Raw genomic sequence first — 21,798 nt, forward strand, 5'->3', positions numbered from 1 at the left:
AGATGTATATTGAATGTTAAATATAAGCAATATACACACTTTAGTTGGTTTCTTTCTTTATGTTTCTTGCATAATGCATGTTTTTAGAAGACACCCGCGAGCACTCTGATAAAAATGGTAACCTAACTTAATTCCATGTCAATGTCTGAGGCCAGAAAGACAATCTGGAGCATTTAAGACTTTAAAACACTCATCTTATCTCTTTAAATTATGTTTTCATCTAGGGGTAGTGAATAGGAAAAAAAAGAGTTCACACCAGTCAAATACAGAGAGAATACATTATGCTTCAAGTCTAACATTAATAGCCTGCTCTCTTCCTCTTGAAGGGGGATCAGAGACTCAGTTTGAATGATAATGATGCAATGCCAACCCTCCAACATACCTGAGAAGCCACCGATCACTGACAACAGAATAGAAATAAACCAGGGCTTTTCATGATGCTTGTATTTCATCACATACTTTAATGTGTGAAGAGTGAAGATACTGCCTGTTTTATCTCTTTGTCTTTCTCTTTAACAACCCAACTTGCAATAATTGCCTTTCATTTCAATACAGCCTTAAATCATTTTAATACAGTTTTAAATCAAAATAAAACAAGCTGCGATGACAAGCAGAGGATTCTTCTCTGACAGCCCCTGAATTCACCGCCTGCTGGCACAGACTTTAATAACATCTTGTTTGAACACCCATCTTTTCTTCACACGAGTCTTGTCTGGTAGATCGGGAACATGGTGAGGTGTTGGAAATCACATCTCCTTTATATTCTCCCTGTGCCTTTTTTTTTCTTAGTCTCAGGGCTTATGTTTGCTGAATTATTAGTCTACAGGGTTCAATCTTCGGTTCAACCGATAACAAAGAGGCTGTATCCAACTACTTTTACAGGCACGGCAAATTTCCTGTTACAGTACAAGTAGAATGCATGTGTTTTACTCCTCTGATGAATCTACATTGACAACTGACAATAAAAAAATGTCAAGGATGTATAGATACCTTGCAATTACATCAGTGATGACTGGGAAAGATTTCCTCTTAGAGGTTTGTAAAAGAATGAGTTTGCTGCAGTCACGTTAATGTTAATGATATACTGTAAGTAACATTTTCTCAGCATTTTAGTTTGTGTCATGGGCTAAAAAGATATGTTTTACTACATTTATAGTTATAAAGCAGGAACAATTGACCAGCCCTGCACTTCCTGCTATAGTTTTTAGTTTGGGAAAATGTTACATTAGTGGAACTGGTGCTTACGTTCTCTCTGTGCTCTTCTTTTCTCTCTTCTCATTCCTCTCAACCTTCCTGGCCATGGCAGATGGCTGCCCTCCCTGAGCCTTGATCTGTTGGAAGTTTCTGCCTCTTAAGTGGGAGTTTTGCCTCTAACTGCTTACTCATGAGGGAGATCTTCATATAACTATATGTGACTTGAGATGACAATCGTTGGGATTTGGCACCAAATTAATAAATTAAATCAAATAAAGAAATAAAACGACTTGTTTGCTCATTTTGATTGTGGGGTAAATGCAATCTGTGGACTTTTCAACACAATCTTTATTATTCCCAAGACAGATGCAAACAATGTATTTTGAGGCCATTCAGAAACAAAGCCACTTCGTTTATAGATTGGAACCTTCTGTTTGTGCTTACCAAAGTTGCTGTGTGTTATTTGGTAGATTACATTAATTTACTGGGTGAAAATGGTTTCTCTAATGAATAATGGGGGGGGGAGAGAGACCCTAATACAACAGATATTGAAATAGAGATTGCTCTGTGAAATGCCAGCAGTAAAATTATCCTGTTTTATAAAAAGACTTTGCATATACTTTTCTTGCACATGTAGAAACTTTTTTTTTAGCAGAAGTAAAACAATCTAGCCTAAGTTAGGAATAATCGAATATATTTGAAATAAGAAATGAAACTGTGACAAAATTTACATTGCAAATGCATATTATCACAACAAAGCAATGCAATATGTACATCAGATGACAGATACAATATACAGACTTGATACATTCTATAATATGCTTAAATATGGCAGTACAAGAGAAATATTTTCATTGCAAAGATATATTTTAAACATAGCATGAACAAAATATACAGCATATTCAAGAGGACTGCATTTCTGTATAATCAGAATATCAAAGCATATCAACTTCACTTTAGTTTTGCTTTCTCTTGCAAATGCTAACCCATTTACAGTGTCGTCAAATCTGTCCATTCACTCTTCTAACCAACAATCTATCCATGCCTCGCCCGTCACACAGCAGTCTGTCAAGCCAATTTTTCTCATCCATCCTTTGGAATTCTCATGTATCCATTCACTTCTCATCCACCCATGAACCCTTCTAAGCATCTATCCATCCACTGCTCATCTTAAACTTGTCTTTTCAAAGACTGATCAACGCTACTTACTTGTGGTTTGTAACAAGGTTCAATCTTATGTTCTAACATGCATTGTATGAAGACTTTGCTGTTTGATATCTTTTGGTTTTCTTGTTTCCATTTCTAAGATTTACCATCTAAATGAAAATCAAATAAGTCGTTTTCCAGCCAGTTCTCATTCAGAGGATGTCAAATGATGCCTTTTTGACAAAGACACTGGCAGTTCACACATACATTCAAAATTCCTTTGTTGTTGGTGCTACAATGATATAGATATATGGCAACTATGAGATGAATTTACTCTAAACTATTTACATATAATACATACTTACAAATACCATTTCACGTGTTTAACCACACTAGGTAACCATCATTTTCTTTTAAACGCATAGATTTCAGATAATGAAGAGGTATATTTAATCTAAACCACAACCTTTGTCAAACATAGTCAAGTCCTTAAATCAATATGTGCAAGTAAAATGAGAGTATCAGTTATATTAAGCAGTATGTTAATCAGTACTTGATTCCACCTAGAGCGATCATTAAACCACACCCAAGAAAGAACTCCATCATTTATGCAAAAATCACCATGTAAGGTAATCTGCAAGGCATGTGAGGGGGCAGTTTCTCATAACTCCCAAAATATTGCTTTTAAGCTACATTAAATCACAAACCTCATTATGCTCTTTAAACGTTGTTTTCAAAAGTGTGTGTGAATGATGCACAGAGTGAGCAGGAAAGAGTTGAGTTGAAATACTGAGATGAACTGGACCAGGTTGCTAAGAGCAGCATGACCATGGGGCAGTGAGGAAATGGGGATATTGTGCCCAGGCATGGTAGTAGGAAACTGTGCCTGGTGTGAGTACACCCTTATGGCTTTCCATTTTTAACTTCCAGATGTGTTCTTTGTTTAGAAAAGGACAGTTATCTCTCAGTCTCAAATATCTTTATGGCTGATTCACAGAGGCATCAAACCAAGGGACATGATGTACATGTGTGAAATGCCAGCAGCATTTGACAGAATGGCAGCGTTTGTGTTGCATTATCCTTGCTGTGATATAATATGCCATTTATCTGCAGCTACAGTTCTGCTTCCGCAGTGACTAGTCTATACAATTCATCCTAGCAGTAGAAATGCAATACAGTGTTGAAAAGCCTGTGAGGGAGCAATGGAGTACGGCAATACAGCAGTTATACATAAAATGGATCCCTCAAAATTATGCTAACACTGATGTTTGTTTACATTTGTCAAATGCGTCCGTGGCCCTCACCAAGTCCTATGTCCAGTCTACAGATCCAAAAGAACAACAACACCAAAAAAACATTATACACCTTATGAAACCTTAGAAAAAATGGTGCTGTTTACTAAAAATATTTTCCCTGAAAAAAGAAAAACAAACTTCCCTGACTTTTTCTACAACATAGTGAAGTTTACTTTGGGGAGAAAAAAGGGCATGAGTGCTATCTGTCAGAGAAATGCATTTCACCTACAAAACTGAAGGTGGGAACATATGCTAACTTCTCAGCAGCAAAAACACGGGTGTAAGCACTTTCAGCTGGACCTCAAACAACTCTCATGAATCCAATAACATGTTGCAAAGCTGAACTATTGCTTGGATTCAGCAGAAAAACGAAATCCTTCAATAAATTCCAAGGTTGGAATATGATCAATTGGGTTTCTCAGTGAGTATGCTTCTACGAATTAGTTAAGGCAACACAAACACAGAGATAAAAGAATTCCTCAATAGGGAATCTGTGAGCGTAAATTAATACAATATTTGGAATGTTCTCAATTTAAAAATGAGCTTTCTCACAGTGGCATGAAGTCACCCTTGCAGAAACTCATATCTGGGATTAGATTGCTTAGAAAGCACATTTTCTAGCTATTGTACAGTGCATGCACACAAATCAGAAACTATGTATGAATACCATAAGTCCTGTCTTTGAATAGCAGCTGGCATGCAGGGAATCAATGTGAAATGTTCTTAACAAGATTGGTAGTGAAAATCTCATTATGTAAAAATGAGTCTTACTTTATCTCGGTGGCATGCAGCTCAACACATCGTAGAGATAATTCCATTTCCTTAAACATTAATGCTTCATCTCCATCAAAAGCCTTTTGACTTCTTCTGTGTGCTATTCATTGAAGCTATATAGAGCATAAAATGGAAAACATGATTGTTTTACTTCTCATGTATTTTCTGATTAATTAGCTATCATTAACTGATAAAGGAAATTCTTCTTGAATGACTTTTCCCCACATTTTGCACCCCTGATACAGCAGCAGACTTTGGAACTAAAACTGAACAAATGAATGCATTTTATATGAACAATGAGACAGATATGTGTAAATTAAACGGGTTTGCTTCTAGTGACATCCAACTCTGCAGTTCTGCTGAGTTCTTTTAGTATTACAGCCTTCTCTTTGCACTTAGGTCTCATCAACACACCACTCTCATCAACTTTGTTTTTGCATGGAGCAAAAAGCTGTTTTTAGACAGTTAATGATACACAATCTGCACAGTTCTTTACTTGTTACCAGAAGACAAATTGACTTCAAGTCTTCTTCCAGTTTCTGTCCCCGTATGACATAAAAACAAAGGCTATATTCATATGTTATTGCATTCAGCAAACCGATGTGTTCAGCCCTAGCTCTCTGGTTGTTTGGTGAGTAATTTCCAGCCATTTGGCAAATTACACACATTGTTTGTGAGTCTAACAGACAGTGGGGAAGTTGAAACAATAGAGTTACTTCAGAAAGTATTCAGATCCATTCACTGACCTATTATTAAATAGATTTAAATATACACAAGGAATTTATATACACGGGGGGGGGGGGGGATCAGACTTTTCTTTATTAATTAAGCTGACCTCAGTGCCATTAAATATTGTAAAATGGAAAAACAAAGAAATAAACAAACAAAAAAAACTAATCCAGCAATTCCTAAAGTTATAATTTCAGGCAAACTACATAACCGAGTGAGAACAGTCACTGATGGGAGAATCCGCCAAAAGATGAACCATGTCGGCAACAATCTACATGGTCTATGGACCCATCCCACACACTTAGAAGTAGCTTGGTGTCTGGAAAATTTACTTAATGTCTAATGGTTGCGGAAACTTAACAAAGCAAACTTAAAAGTGACAAAGACGGTTTTGTAATATTTGATTTTTAAGTTTCCATCCATCCGTTCTCTTCTGCTTATCCGTTTCAAGGTCGCAGGGGGGCTGGAGCCTATCCCAGCTGTCTTAGGACGGGAGGCAGGGTACACCCTGGACAGGTGGCCAATCTGTCGCAGGGCTAACACATAGACACAGACAACCATTTGCATTCACATTCACATCTGCAACCACACCTAGGGGCAATTTAAGTTGCCAGTCAACCTATCCTCACTAACTGCATGTCTTTGGACTGTGGGAGGAAGCTGGAGTATCCGGAGATAACCCACGCAAACACAGGGAAAACATGCAAAGGACACACATGATGGTGGTTGAAAACCTGTACGAGTGTGAAAACATAGGAGTAGTCAGAATAGTCTCTGAAGCAACTCTATACTTGATATAATTCGTGTGCGTGCTCCACTAGGATTGAGAAAACCAAAGAAAACAACTTGCAATTAATTATATATATTTTGAACATGAAATGCTGAAACATTTGGGCATCAGTGTAAGAATTTGATCTTAAAGAGTTCTGCTTCAGTGCAGGGTAACAGCAAACCAGGCCGCCTCCCCAAAGCCTGCTTACAACCAGCACATGGAAATTGTCACTTTCCCTAAGGTTATCCAGGTCAGAAAAGGTTTTACATTTCCAGGCATCCAGCATTCTCCACAGAAAGTAATGATTTAACTTTCAGTTCAGCATCCATGAAAGCTTCAGTTCCCCACAGAGACATGCTGGCACTTCCTTGAATTAAAAACCTTATATGGCTTTCCTACTGTGGCATTCAGGCAGGCTTTTTTCTAAAAAAAAAACTACATTTGAAAAACAATAGCAGGCCATATTTGCAAATTCATTAATAAGAGCTACAAGTAGAAAACCTAGAATTGTCCAGCTTAGGAAATTACAGTTAAAAAAACCTACAGTTATAGTCATCAGCCATATTTGTAGTTAAATATAATGAACTATAGTGGTCATCCATGTTTATTTGCTGTCCTGAGACACATCTCCCCATGTACTGGCTTCATTTTCAGAGTCGGAGAGAGCTGCTGTACACAGATCACTGAAGATATCTGCAAAGACAAGAAAGCATCAAGTCAATGTTGATGCCATTACAAAATGTAGTATTCAAAATTCAAACAGCACTTAAGAATGAGGATGCACAGCCCAGACTGCAGTTCCAATAAAAAAAGAACCCCCCAAAAAAATCAAGCATTAAAAAAAGAAGACATAATAGAGCAATATTCAGACTCTGCAATAATATCAGCCAGTTCGTTGCATAGAAAATTATAGGGAAGGCAGATAAGGGCACTCAGTGCAGACAGGTGAAGAGAGCTTTTTGTAAATGGGCTCCACTTAACTAAAATGCTGAAGGTCAACTGCTAGAGCATGGAAGTGGGTCTGCCTTAAGTATGAAAAAACACAGAAACAAAGAGGAAAATGATAAAAAGGAGTAGAGGATGATGGTAAGTGACCTGACAGAAGAGGTAGTTCTTTTTAAGAGGGAACACACCATAACAACACAAGCAAGGCCACAGCAAAAAAAAGAAAAAAACACTTCAAGGACAAGCCTTCAAGTCGGCATGGGAGCGTTGAGATGGTAGGGAGATGGATTAAGGACAGAGAGGACAGAGATGAGGAAAGAATGAGAGATGGGAAAAATAGAAGGGTCTATCCTGTGGGAAAAGCATACACTTTGTCTATGAATGCCTGATCTCATCAACCCAGTATTAAGATTAACAATATGTGCTCAAAGTTAAAGATAGAAATATATTAAAGCTGTGTATAGAGTCCTTTCTATGTGGTTATAAAGTATGAGGAGCTCATAAGCATTTCCCCAAATATAAATTAACATTAAATCACGTGTAGCTGGTATGTTAATCATATTAATCACAAAACTCCTCATGCTACTTGCAGCACGCTACCGATTTACATGGATGTATCTGATAGTTAATGCCCAGAAAATGTTACTAATAGTCAGCTTAAAAATATGTTGGCAAGTATATGGAAACTATTTGAATGCATTTTAAGCAAATATAAATGATAAGATTTCTAGTAGTTTCTCCTTTGGCTTAATTTCTTGTCATAAACTAAAAACATCTTAGTCAAACAAAGCGTGTCACCACAAACCTCGTGAGCATGCCGTGAGAAATTTCTGTTTATTTGTCAAATGTAAATGGGATGGAAGAAAGAATAGATATACAGGAAAGAAAATAATGTGTGCTGAGTGAATATAGACGATATCTGTGACAGAAACAGTGCTAGTTGTAACCAGCTGCTATAGTAGCTAGCTGGTTAATTCTTCAAATTACAACTATACTGCGAGCATGACTAGCAGCAGGAGCCACTTTATGCAAAACCGCAACATGCTAATGCTAGTTGGGTTGGCTCATGTTCACTTAGTTATGCTCCACCCAGAATCTGCCCAGGAGTAGCATAACTAGCCTCCCTCTATGGGGTCTTAGTCAAGTATACCTACTCTACACACCTGCCCGAAGTGGGAGAAATGACAAAGAGCTTGATTTAACTGCTCTAAAGAGTTGACGAGTGAAAGCACCTGATTGAAAGCCAGTAACAGCTTTATTGTTGCAACTGGAAATAGTCTGCCATGTCCCAGGTAATTATTAATTTCATGGTATCAAAGTCTGAATCTAAACATCAGTTACCTAAAATTGACAATTCAAAAAAACAAGTGAAGTTTTATCTAACATCAATCAGAGAGACAGAGACAGAGAGAGAGAGATGAATGTGCTTCAGTCAGTGGCATTTGCATTCAAGCCAAAACTCTTCCATCCCCCTCCACTTCATCCCTTTTCTCCTTCCTCTCCAACAGCAGGTGGACCACCCAGTTAATTTGGTGCAACTAACATCGGAGAGTGAGGAGAGGAGCAGATGAAGTGGGATTAATGGGTGGTATGGAGGGGGTGGTGAGTGAGTGTGTTACAGCAAAGCTGCCAGTGGTTAGTCAGAAGCTGCAGTGTTGTTACTGAATTGAGTGACCTCCTTCTGATGCTGTTTGCAGTATACTGGATGGGACCAACCCTGTCTTCTCTGTTAAAAGGTTCTTGACTAGCCTAGGACATGAAACACAATAGAGAGGAAGGTCTTCACTCAAACACAGGAGTAAGGTAATTGCAGCGATACTTTTTTATTATAGGTCATTCATTTCCAGAAGCAAACTGCTGAACCAAAGGAAGTTAAAAACAAAAATAATAACTTTACAGGAAAATAAGTCTGTGGATTAAAGCCACTAACCACATAAGTTAATCTGAAATTATCTGTTATGGTGAATTCTCAGTGAATCCTGATAATGCCTGTTCATATTAATGACCAAGTATGACAGCACAGGGGAACAAGAAGGTTTTAGCATAAACAAAATCATGACTAATGATGCTAGAACTTTATTTAATATAGATTTCAAAATGTCACCAATGTTTATTTTAGGCTCTGCCAGGAAGTTATTTGAAATATTATATTAATGTCAAAAACTGTAAATGAAATACCTGTAAAGCAGCAAGCATACAATTCTGCTCAGCTTGTGAAAGGTCACAGCCCCTTTCAGAAGCATTTTTATTATTCTTGTGTTCCTTTTAATCCATATGTGTAGCTAGTGTGCCGATCAAAAGAACACAGAGTGCAGAGAGACACCTGATGATTTTGCATTCATTACTTATTTTTAAAGAATAAGTTAAAAATATACATAGTATTATATATTTGCAGTCATACCATGTGAAGCACAAGAGTTCAGGTATACAGTAGCTCCAGCATAACACACAGCCCTTGGTGCATATTATTTCACTTATTAAATAAAAACGAATTTAAGCCATAATTATAAAAACGATAGCACAGTAATGAACACAAATACAATCACTGCGACAGCCGTGTCATTCCACTTCTGCAGTCACAGCTGAAACTACAGACTTTCTCAGCAGCAGTCAGTAAGAGATCGTGTTTTCGTTCTAGATGCGGTGGTACAGGGCAGCCACAGCCGAGGGTGCACTGATTCTTGCAGCTGTCACAACCAGTGGTGGCCTACTAAATAATACATGCTTCTGTATAATCATACAGCTCAGTCTCTCTCTGTGAGTCAGAAGAAAAGCAAATGTTATTGAGAGGTAATGCAAAAAAATAAAAAAATAAAAAAATCCCACTGTGACCTTTTGGTAGCTCCATACAATTCAAAGGAAAATAATCTCCCTATATATAAGAAGAATGATATCGAAACTAAATAAATGAATTATTGCATGGGTTACACTGACCTTTTTCTGAATTTATAGTCATTTACTGAGTTTTTGGTAGCTGCTACACAAACTAAAAACAAAAAGTGAACCAATAAAGGCCTTTTAGGGGAATAAATCCTGCAAAATTAACATTAAATGTGTTTATTTTTTACCGTTTACTGTTTGGGTCCTCATAAAAACAGTGAACTACTACTAGCCAACCAAGCGTTTTTATAAAGTTAGCTAAAAAATAAAAAAATAAAAAAATACCACACCCCTTTTATCATGACTTTCACTGCTACTAATCCCAGATATCAGAACCTTAGTAACTTTTACCAAAGGCTTATTTTTGCATGGTGTAAGTGAAATTTTGTAGCAATGATCTTTTAAATGTCCCTGCAGGCACGCTGTGCAGGACTTCTTTACAAGCAGAAAAACTATTTCGACCTCTTCAGGAAAGATATACAGGGTGTGCAGACTGGGATGCTGTTAGTGCACAGGAAAGTTGGAAGAGTATTATGAATGAGTAACATCAAGCATTAATATGTCTGTGGTGCACATAAATATGAAGGATAACAGCTTTTTCCCCAGACATTATTTGTGCTTGCATTGATTCAGCAATCAGCACTGCCAAACTGCAATGAAATGTATCAGTCAGGGAACAAAACTGACTCATGTGCTGCAGCGTAGTGTTTGCTGATGTTTTTCATGGCCACAAGCAGGGTTCACATTGTTAAACTTCTACACATCTTTTGATTTATTTAGTGTTGAAGGTGGCAAGGTAGGAACTTTACAGTAAGTAGCGTCTTAACATAAAATAAATGCAGTTTACTGTTGTTTGATGGTGATCAGGACTCTTTCTGAGCTTTCATTGATGAGCTTTGTGGCTGGCCTGATAATTGTTGTGAGTCATTACCCTCCTGTCTTTCCTCACACCAAATTCTGTCATCCTATTACAAAAAAAAAAATTAGATAATAATTGAAGCTGCTACTGTGTCAGCCTTGCAAAAAACATGTGCCTCCCTCAAATTAGAGACAGTAGTTGAAATATGAGCATCAGTGTTATTAGCATTCTTCAGAATGCTAAAACAAAGACTGAAAAACAGCATAAATCACAGGGCTGTTGCAATAATAAGTAATAAACAATAAATGAAAACTGAAGGGTATGCCCGCCTTACTAACCTGTGCAATCAATAATGACTCAAGCACAAATGCATAAACATCAGCATATTTATTTATTTATATTTTTATACTATATTTACTTATTAGAAATTGTCTTCTTTTTAATTTTTTGTTCTTAGAATGAAAGTTTAAGATAGTTAGGTTGCTTTCTTTGCACTGAATGGAACCATATATCATTTCATTGTATTTTTAGTATAATTGCAATAAAGATTTAGATTTTATGTGAAGACTACCGTTGTTGATCAGTTGCATTAAAAAGATCCAGCACTGGACATTAGCAACACTGCCAGGCCACCAGGTTATGCTTATGTGGTTTATATTTAAAAAATCATCTCTTCACCTATTGTTTCCAAGGTATCCTATTTGCTCCTATGACAACCTGTGCAAGGAAACTATGTTTATCTTTGCACTGGCTTTCTGCCTGCAGGAAAACTGAGTCATTAGGCCAAATATTGAAAAAACCAAGACAGATCGATAATAACTTTCATTTTATAAACACTGAAATGAACGTGATGGTCACACAGTTTACAAGACAGAAAGATGACTGTTGTGCATTCAATGCATCCCACTACTATCATCACCTGGGCCAAAACATGCATTACTGTCAGTGGAGACAGGAGATCTGTTTAAGACACGAGCCTAAAATCCATTTTCTTTCTTTTTAAGGTTACAAGTCCTGTGAGCTTTTTTAAAGTTATTATCTGACACATAACATAGCTTACTATATAGTTAGTCATATTAACAGACCATACTAGAAATCTGAAATATGTATATTACTTATGGTATATTTACCATAATTTTGCAAATAAATTATGATTAGGTGAACCAGGTAAAGCCTTAATGAATGTTTTTAAAAAGAATATGTGCACACTGAAGGTGTAATCTGACATGAATGGCAATCCTTAGGCTAGTATGACAACAGACTTTAATTCCATCTGGAATTATGGTGCCAATGGCTTTCACTGGATGGGCAGTTCTGAAGATTTGACAGAGGATGTAGGGAAGCTGTTTCTTGATTCTCCTCTTTCACATTAGAGTGAAGTACGTCTCTGTTTATTCCTCTCATATGTAAATTAGTGTTGACAGGGTGTGGCTGGGTGTGCTGTCTAGCCTTTAGACAAATATACCACACAAACCCACAGGAACAGGGACAGGAACACTGCGTGTGGTGCAGACGTGAAGTGAAAGCCTAAATCTGGAAAGGTGCAAGACACTCATGGGGCGGGGTGGGGGGTGGGGGGTATGTTAGTAAGCATGGTACTGTTCCTGTTGGAAAAACTGACTTCAGCAGTGCATACACAATCATAACAACACAAATGCACAGTGGACAATCTAAATACACAAAAACAGTGTGCACCAGGTAAACAAAGACATACACAAATGAATGGACATATATTAGTATACAGGACACATCGAGTTTTATATGACACTGCAGTAGTCCTTTTTGTGCCAGTCGTGTTCTATATGACAGCAATAGAACCAAAGAAAAGAGAAAACTTATGAATTCTTCATGTTCCTCAAGCGTAGAGCAGAGATGAGAATGAGTGACTGAGACCTTTTAGCGGCAAAAATCCATAGATGGAGTCGACAGGAGACTGTTTTAAGGGCTGAAATATGCATGAGGTGATGAAAAATGAGCATATTTAAAGCAAGTTGAGCTTTTATCTCGTAGACTATTAATCACTTTCTAATGCAAGGAGCTTGCATGAGCTCAAAACATTCTTTCAGCTCACTTTCTAGAGGCTGCTCATCCAAGCAGGCAGTAGCTGCTGCTTCCCTGTCAGGTCAAAAGCAAAGATGGTGTTGGTGAGGTGAATCAAACAGTGATTTATTATTAATCTGAAGCCATTGTTTTCTGCAACCTTCCTTGATTTAGCAACAGTCACACGTTTTGTTGTGTTCCTACTGCTTCATCAGGATAAAGTTACAGTCAATGAAATTTTAATTCCTTGTGAGTCACTCTCAGCCTTTAATCCTTGTGAAGATAGAACAGGGCAGCAAAGAAGCATCCCGTTGCACAAGTCTCATTTCCTCTCTTGAGCTTGTTTGATTAATGTGGTTGAATTGAAGGTAGTTTTAAACAGGGAAGCCGTGCTGTGGGTAATGATTACAGATAGCAGTGGAACTGCAAAATTCTTACGCAAAAATACACAAGATCAACAATAACAATAATTCAATGTCATACACTCAAACACATGGGCTATGCATGGAAATATTGCCTTTCTGAAAGGTTCATTTTCTTTTTTCCTTGGTACTTTGTCAGTAAGGATAGATTCAGCTTATCTGATTCTGCTCTTTTCCCCTCTTTCAAATGCTATCAGCCCATAAAGTGGCTGCTGCCTGTTGTCACTCCCATGGTGATGGTAGTCGGACTCATCCACTATGTTGTAGGCTGAGTAGACTGCTATTACCTTACTGCTGTAAAGACATAATGAAACCTGGTAGGCTCAGTGTTAATCAAAGCAACCATAGCCCAACTTCAAGCCATAAAAGTACCCAAGTTCATGGGTTATTTTACAAAAGACTCCCACTGCGCACAACAGCTTTTGCACCAGGATGTTAACAGCTTTTTTCTTTTCTTTTTTAACACTTACTGGTCTTTGTGGTGATGCTTTCTGAACAGACAAAAGACAAACAATGATGAGGGTGACACAAAGACACACTGTCAGAAATGACTGGTAATTTCACAATTACAATTAACAAAATAGCTCCATAGAAATCCGTTGGTACAAAGACTATTTCAATCAAGCACACGATTTTGGTGTCAGATATGCATGAATAAAAGGACACAGAATGGTTCCATTTTTAAAGAACTGATAGCTGGATGATTAGTGCAGGCTAAATAGCAATGAGGCAAACAATATATTTCTGGAGAAACATTGATACCTCTACTGTATGACCTATTGTGCTATCCCAGAAAATACCTTTTGAAGTCTACATTATACTGTATATACTATGTCCACAAGTCCACCTAGCTGTGCTCATGTCCAAACGACCTAAATTTAATCATCAGACAACAAGTGTGAGGGTCTGTGCATGCAGTCTGCCTGTCTGGCTTTTTTGTGACTGCACTGACTTTTCTACAGAGAATTAAAATTACAATGCACAAACTGTGCCTGCACCCCAGGCACTGGAGTTCAAATGGACTTCAAGAAAATATACTAAGAATGGCTGCTCGGCCATCAGGTCTTCTGTCTGTGTTGAAAACAGAGTATAAACTAAGCTTCTAGCGACTGGAGGTGGTTAATAAGGGTGCTGGGGAATGCCATGGTGTCCGTGACTCAGGTACTAACTTTTAAAAGCTAAGGCCTGAACTTTTTTGAAACCAACAGTCCACCTCTGCTGAAACTGGTTGAAAATGTAGTTTCTCAAAAGTTGGTTAAACAATCAAATTAGAGGCTCTAAGCAACAAGGGATGGACATCTGGTCTAAGGTGTCCAAGTGTGAGTTTTGGGGGTATGGCATGTCTTTATGAGCTGCAGAGAAGGTGTTGTAGCTCAATGTGCAGTCTTTTTTGTGTGTGAACAAAAGGTTTCAATAACTGGCCTTTAAAAAAAACAAACAAAACCTACCCTATTTAAATTTGGCCCCTTTTGAAGGAAGCCACATTTGGATCTATATAAGGGATTTGATCCTTCGCACTGGCCAAATTCCACTCTGTGGTTTTACTGCAATCCTCAAACATACGCAGTAACCCAATGTTAACTTTTCTTACAAACTTGCATGAATTTCGTGTGGAGGCTCATTACTGGTAATGAGAACTGGGTCTCCAGTTACAACTGAGGTTTCAATGGAAGAGTCCACAGTTTCCAAGCCCTGAGGCAGTGCTTCGGGTGAGGACCGAGAGCAGGCAGCGCTCATTATTTTTGCGACATTCACTGGATTGTGCACCATGAATTAATCTTCCAGGTTGAGGCTGTCAACATGGACTTCTACTGTACCCTCATAACGCTTGAGGGAGAAACTGACCAGAACACTGGTGCTTGCCAGAGTGTGATAGTGTGCTGGCACAGTATATTCTGAAAGGTTTTCCAGTCACATCAACACAATCTTTGCTTGCCACCTGCTGAGAGGCCCATTCCCAGAACTTTTTGATCACACCTCATAAATTACCTAAAAATGTGTTGCCACACAATTATGCAAAATACTGCTTTCAACACTTTTTGTACATCACTGTTTAGGTCCCTCAGTAATCAAATATTTAAACATTCTCCAAGCAATTTATTTTTTTTTTGCAACATGAATGCCCTAAAGGTATATGCTGTAAAATTCCCTGTAATGTTTGCTCAGTTTTATTTAGGAATACAATATCTTAAAAACAGAAATTTAAAAACTTGAAGGGAGGGCTGTGTGGAGGGTATACAGCAGCCAATCAATGGATGGCGGGTGGGGGGGACGACATTCTAAATAATCCTGTGGTTCAGCCAGCAAACAAAAACATACCAGTTTCCATTCTTTGCTTCCTCCACAAACTGGACGAGGTCACCTGTCTCCAGAGAGAGGTCTTGCGGATCACGAGACTCGTATGTTAGCTGTACTCGGAAACGGCTGCTGTCACCCTGCAGAAAGAAATGGTTTTCAAATTCAACATTTAGCCAATCCCAAGACTTTAAGCTACTGCTTAAAGTTGTTCTACTGTACTGTGGTACTGTTCTACTCTAACTGCTGAGTAATAAACAATACCCTACAAAATGAAACAAAGACAGCAGATAAAAGCATTTAAATTTAAATATACCAATGACAAGACATTGGACTTCATTTATTTTGCTATTCTTGTAGTACTAGATAGTAATAAATAAGTTAATGATTATAAGATTTATAGGGTCTTTAGGTACATGCACACCACAGGGATTGAATGTCCCAATTTTTTCTTTGTCTTATCTGAGTTGCATCCACATGTGGGATTATTTAGTTGTTGTTGTTGCAGATGAACACAATTTAAATTGTGATTGACTGCATGATGCAAACATACTCTCCACTTTGTCAAGTACATCTGTTTAACTGCTTGTTAACACAGATATGCTCTTGTCTAATATACCAATCACATGGCAGCAACCCAAAACAAGATCAACATGATGTGATCTGACCAAGTGTCAGAATGGGAAAGAAAGGTGATTTAGGCGGCTTTGAATGTGGCATGGTTGTTAACGGGGTGGTCTAGGTATTTCAGAAACTGCTGATCTAGTGGGATTTTAATCACACAACTTCCTCTAGGGTTTACAGAGAATGGTCTGAAAAAGAGAGAAATATCCAGTTAGCAGCAGTTCTCTGGGTGAAAGTGCCTTGTTAATGTCAGAGGTCAAAGGAGAATGCTCCGACTGCTTTAAGCTGATAAGAAAGCAACAGTGTGTTAGATAACTATTACAACCAAGGTATGAAAAAGAGCTCGTTTGAATACACAACACACTGAACTTCGAAATAGATGAGCTACAGCAACAGAAAACTACTACTGTCAACTAAAGGCAGGAAACTGACACTACAATATACACAGGCAATTTACAAATGGACAACAGAAGATCTGAAAAACACCAAATCTGAGTAGTCTTGATTTTGTGCTACAGCATTTGGATGGCAGGACCTGAGCAGAAAGATCCATGCTTTAGACATTATGGTTCCACGTATCAACAGTTTAGGCTGGTGGTTGTGGTGTAATGGAATGGGGGCTGATTTCTTGGCACATTTTGGGCCCCATTATTACCTGCTGAGAAGCATCATTTAAGTGCAACGGCCCACCTGAGTACTGTTGCTGATCTTGTCCATCCCTTTATGACCACAGTTTACCCATCATCTGATGGTTGTTTCCAGCGGGATAACACACCACGTCATAAAAGTTCAGATCATCTGAGCTTTTATGACGTGAGCTGACAATGAGTTCACTGTACTCAAATGGCCTCCACATTTACCAAATCTCAATCTAGCAGATCACATTTGGGATATGATGGAACGGGAGATTCACATCATGGACATGCACCTGACAAATTTGCAGCAACTGTGAAGTTCTGACGGGAAAATGTAGTCCATCCTACATCTAGCTAAGTACCTAATAAAGTGTCCTACAAATGTATGTTCTAAGCTGCTACATTCCCTGCATCACTAACGTGCTCAGCCCTCGTGTCGATAGTGTGCACGTGCGTGTACGTCACACAGATTATAATGGATGTGGGAATGCTGCCATATTCGGCAGACACGTGCAGTTAAAATCCTACCCCTTTTTCATCTTCCCCTCATTTCCTAAATGTCAAGTGGTCAGTGCCTGCTGCTAACAAGAAGGGAGAACATGGGAAATAATTAAGCTGTGGAGGGGTCCTCCTTTAGGGGGATTGAAATGGGATTTAGTGAAAAAGAAGGGAAAATGAAGAATGGGTGAAGAGGCAATGAGAGATGAGTGTATAGCAGTTGGGGGATGGTTCATGATCATAAAATGTCATGATTTATCTGACAGCTGACATGACTCAGCTGGAGTCGAATGAGTGCAGTTGAGTTACGTTCCTCACTCGGGCAAAAGTTTAATAATGCTAATTGTTGCTGAAATTGTCACACCTGGTTTCAATTCTGGACAAAATCATTTGCAACATTCCGTTTTACTAACTTTCACTCTTAAATAAAGTTTCAAAATGATCCAGTGATGTAGCAAATCATATCTGAGCTTCACTTCTTTACATTTTTTAGCTGATGTGGGCAGCAGACTTAAATGTTGCCTACATTTTTATTGTTGCCTTCCTCGTCTGAAGAGTTGGAGGATTCCTCTGCGCTGGAGGGAATCGTCTCAAAGTCCTCTGTGTCCATGGAAAGAAGACGCCGCTGGGCCCAGCCTGAGGGGAATCAATACACATGATTTACCATTAAAAATGTACTCATAAACAAGGGAGGGCATTAATATGCATCTTGGCAGGTGATGACGCTTCGGGAAAGTAATGTTGCTGTGCAGTCAAATAATTGGTTACATCATCGTGAAAGCTTGATGATTCCGTTTCCAAGAATTCAACCTCAAGCCAAATTTCTCACATTCAGGATGACTTCAATCCCCGTACGAGTCGCAGCCTGCACAAGGGAGGCTGTCACTACCCATACTTCTCACGTTAATAACGACTTTAGCATATGACTGAAGCAGCACATACAGCGCATGCATATTTTAAAATAAGTCTAATATTTATGGTATCAGTGTAAAAAGATTACACTGCTTATCCAGACATCACTCTTGCCTCAGGGAAGAATTGAACTCACAACCTTTTTGAGTACTGGTGCAGTTTGCTGATCTATCAGCACACTGTTGAACGGCAGCAAAAAAGTAAGAGGTTTTCAATGACAACACGGGAAATATTTGAACATTTTTTCCCACAATGGCAGAAAAAAGAAAGAAACACAAGAAAAAACAAACAACAACAAAAACACAGTGCTTATCCCAGCATCAGTTTAAGACAGTTTAAAAGCTGCACAGTGGGTCCAAACACTCACTCTCACACGCCTGGGTTTTGAACACAGGCTTTTGAATTCCAAAACTGCTTCACCAGTTATAATAGTGCAAGGAGCTGTGAGAGCTTGGCATTTGTAAAGCATCATTCTTCAACTTTACAATTTGTTGAAGTAAAGTGCTTTGTAAAAATAAAGAATAAAGCTCTTAAGATGTGATTTTGGTTGTTACATCACCGCAGATCTATTGTGAGTCGCCGCTGGTGTTGTGCTCTCTCTACGTCCTGTTTCAGGTACTGCATCTGCTCCTGTGGAGCCAGTGTCCTGTGCACAGCTGAGTGCACTCAGTCAATCAGCCACTGAGGTGTTTAGACCGGGGGAGAAGAGAGGGCCAGGCCAAAGAGCCTTTTGCTTTGACAGCAATTGAGCAGTGTGGTTCTGAAAGCAGCCGCTTACTCCTTTCGGTAAAGTTTTTTTTTTTTTTTTATCAGCTTTTTATCAATATATTTTATACCTTTTCTTTAATCAGGTTAAGTTTCGTTGCAGTTTTCTTTTTGTTCTTGATAAAACTACTGCACTAGCCTTTTATTAATTATTGATCTATTTAAAAAAAAAAAAAGATATATATATATAAAACCTTTGGAATTATATATTAAATTTGTGGTTCTATAAAACTAAGGGAGATTTGAATGTTTCAAGTCTGTCACCACCAGCACCAGGTATTTTCCATTTGACGTCACAGCTAACACCATCACAACACCCCACCAAAGGCAGTAGTGATAATCAGACCTAACTTTGATAACAGTATCTGTTTTCTTCATGGTTTAGGTGGAGTGAGCAGGTTCTTCCACTGCACATCTACTTTCCGTCTCCATTTTACGGTTGCTGAGGTTTGAAATTCATCTCAAGAAAGGGCTGCTTGAAAACCAACTTTCTTATTTGTAAATTCACTTCAATTTTATTCATATCGCACCAAATCACAACAGCTTATTTGTGCTTGATGAATTCTGACAGAATGCTGAGTTCAGTGAGTCCCCAAAATTCAAAAAGGAAAAAACAACAAAAAACACAATAAGGAACGCACAAAAACCAAAATGAAATGAAAACAAAAGCATCCATTTATATTCACAGTGTTTATGGGAAACTTCATTTCTTCTGTATGGCAAATTAGGCTAAACGCTGCAAAATCTCCCCCTTTTTTGAGAAATGATGTAGCTACGTTGTCCAGTCAGTCTTTCTTCATAGCTGTATAACTTATGGACAAAAAGCCAGAGTAAGCATATGTGATAAGCTCTCTTATCCTCCTTTCTTTCTTTTTATTTAATCTCTGAAGGCACAAAATAGTCATCAAAATGTGGTCACAAGCCTCTTTCCTTCTCATTTTTATATGGCCTACAATAATTCTGCATAATTTTGAGCAGTTTCAAATTCTTTTGTGATCTATAACAACCACTTGTTTGTTACACTCATATCAAACATTCGGTATGTTTTCAAGTCTGTGGTTTTCCATTATCTTATCACTACTGGTTTAGTATCTGGCTTCAACATCAGATCCCATCTATATATCGTCATTCAGTGTTGGGAAGGTTACTTTTAAAATGTATTCCATTACAGATTACAAAATACATGCCCCAAAATGTATTCTGTAATGTATTCCGTTACGTTACTCGATGAGAGTAATGTATTCTGAATACTTTGGATTACTTAATATATTATCATGCTGTTTACAACTATGTGAATGTACTATTGCTGTGATTTATTACTGTTACTGAAGGTCCACGGCTCCGAACCGTAGTAAAGGGACCTCTGGCTAATAGGTGGGTTTCATGTCGGGCTCGTAGCCGAAAAATAGCTTTACTTTGTTGTCTGGGTCAACTATGCTTGCAAAAGACAGAGAGCGGCGTTGAAAGGCTGCTCCAACGGAACGTATTGTTTCGGAGGAAAACACGAACACGGTGTACAGTCGAGTCTTAATAGTTTACTTACAACTGGGCTCATCAGGCACTCTTCTTGGCTGCAGTGGTTATTTTTATATTTACATGCTTCCAGCTCCCGTTTCTGCTTGATGACAACTCATACTTTTCCTTTTTCTCCCTCCTCGTGCTCACAGACACATAACGTGTATGGCAGTCCATTCTCCCTGCAACACGGACTACACTGCCCATGATTCTACATTCTTAGAGCTATACCTGTAGCATTCTGCCTGTTAGCTTAGCACAACAACAACAACAACAACAACAACAAAAAGGCGCTCTCTCACCCAGGAAACACAGAGAGAGAGAGAGCGTCACCCTGTAACCATGGCAACAGCAACGCTGCCACCTGGAACAACAGAACGTAGCTGCCAAACAAAAGCCAAACAGTCCTGACCCGCCACAATATGAAACAGTGAAATACCGCAGTGTAATCCATTTATTTCAACAAAGTAACTGTATTCTAAATACCACCTTTTTAAACGGTAACTGTAACGGAATACAGTTACTCATATTTTGTATTTTAAATACGTAACGGCGGTACATGTATTCCGTTACTCCCCAACACTGTCGTCATTCAACAGTTATTTTTAGCCTTGGAGCCGATGTGGTCGCATGTACAGATTTTCTGTCTGAAAGGCTTCAAAGTTAAAATTTGAAGGTTAACTGTTATTTAATAATATATCTTTGGCACATGTTTTCTTATCTGCCTCTAAATGGGTCTCTGTTCCTGCTTAGGAAACAGCCATAGGTGCTGTTATCATGTTGTTTTTGATTATTTAGAGGTTTACGTTTAAGAGAAGCTGGAGAGGAGATTATACAAGGCCGAGCATGTGCACAGGAAGACAGAAGAAATTAATCATGTTAAATTATTAACATTGTAAAAATGTTCCTCTGATGGGTTTATGAAAGGTTTTTACCACTTCCTTCAAACCAGTTGACATTTGAATTTTCTTTCTTTCTTAAATTTGTTTAAGCTTTATTTAACAAGGGAGTAGAAAAATAAAAACTCTCAACGAAAGCACATCATTACAAGGACACTTGGACTGGTCAGTAGTTTGAAGCCATTTGACAGACATAGCCTCTGTTTATGTTTTTAAAGAAGACAGTCAATGCGATGCAAAAGGAGGACAATTAAAAAACAAAACAAAAAACAAAATATACTTTCACATAAAACTGAAATCAACTCCACAGGATGATAGTCTCTCAAGTGACTGGAGGAGATGAATCCTCCCCTGTAGTTACCTGGTTGGGAAGTGGATCTAGGGACAGCTGAGGTGCCACCAGGACCAGCAGAAGTGCTGCTAGTCATACTCTGACGTTTCCTGACTGCTGCCATAGCGCCGCGCAATGTATCTGGAGGGAAGCCAACTGCTTTATACCAATTTTGTCATCACAACCGTTAAACTGCACCACAAAAACCCAAAACCTGTATTTAAAAAGCACAATTTCTAAAAGTTGCACAATTACATCCAGTCAGTGT

The 21,798-nt window shown here is 38.3% G+C and overlaps 1 protein-coding gene across 5 annotated transcripts in view; it reads right to left on the minus strand.

Moving 5' to 3' along the window:
• Positions 1–5,984: 5,984 nt before the first annotated feature.
• mcf2l2 (MCF.2 cell line derived transforming sequence-like 2) overlaps positions 5,985–21,798 on the minus strand; it is a 107,547-nt gene continuing 91,733 nt past the window's right edge. For 2 of the 5 annotated variants that reach the window (XM_026158153.2, XM_026158152.2), the window contains exons 31-35: positions 21,561–21,671; positions 17,635–17,744; positions 15,376–15,491; positions 8,531–8,604; positions 5,985–6,603 (exon numbers count right to left, since the gene is read on the minus strand). In XM_026158153.2, coding sequence (XP_026013938.2) covers positions 6,515–6,603; positions 8,531–8,604; positions 15,376–15,491; positions 17,635–17,744; positions 21,561–21,671 — 500 coding nt within the window. In that variant the 3' untranslated portion in view covers positions 5,985–6,514. The remainder of the gene's footprint in view (positions 6,604–8,530; positions 8,605–15,375; positions 15,492–17,634; positions 17,745–21,560; positions 21,672–21,798) is intronic. The other 3 variants (XM_080297626.1, XM_026158159.2, XM_080297627.1) reach the window with 3 other exon arrangements.

Source organism: Astatotilapia calliptera, chromosome 23 (genome assembly GCF_964374335.1).
Source record: "Astatotilapia calliptera chromosome 23, fAstCal68.1, whole genome shotgun sequence".
NCBI classification, from domain to species: domain Eukaryota; kingdom Metazoa; phylum Chordata; class Actinopteri; order Cichliformes; family Cichlidae; genus Astatotilapia; species Astatotilapia calliptera.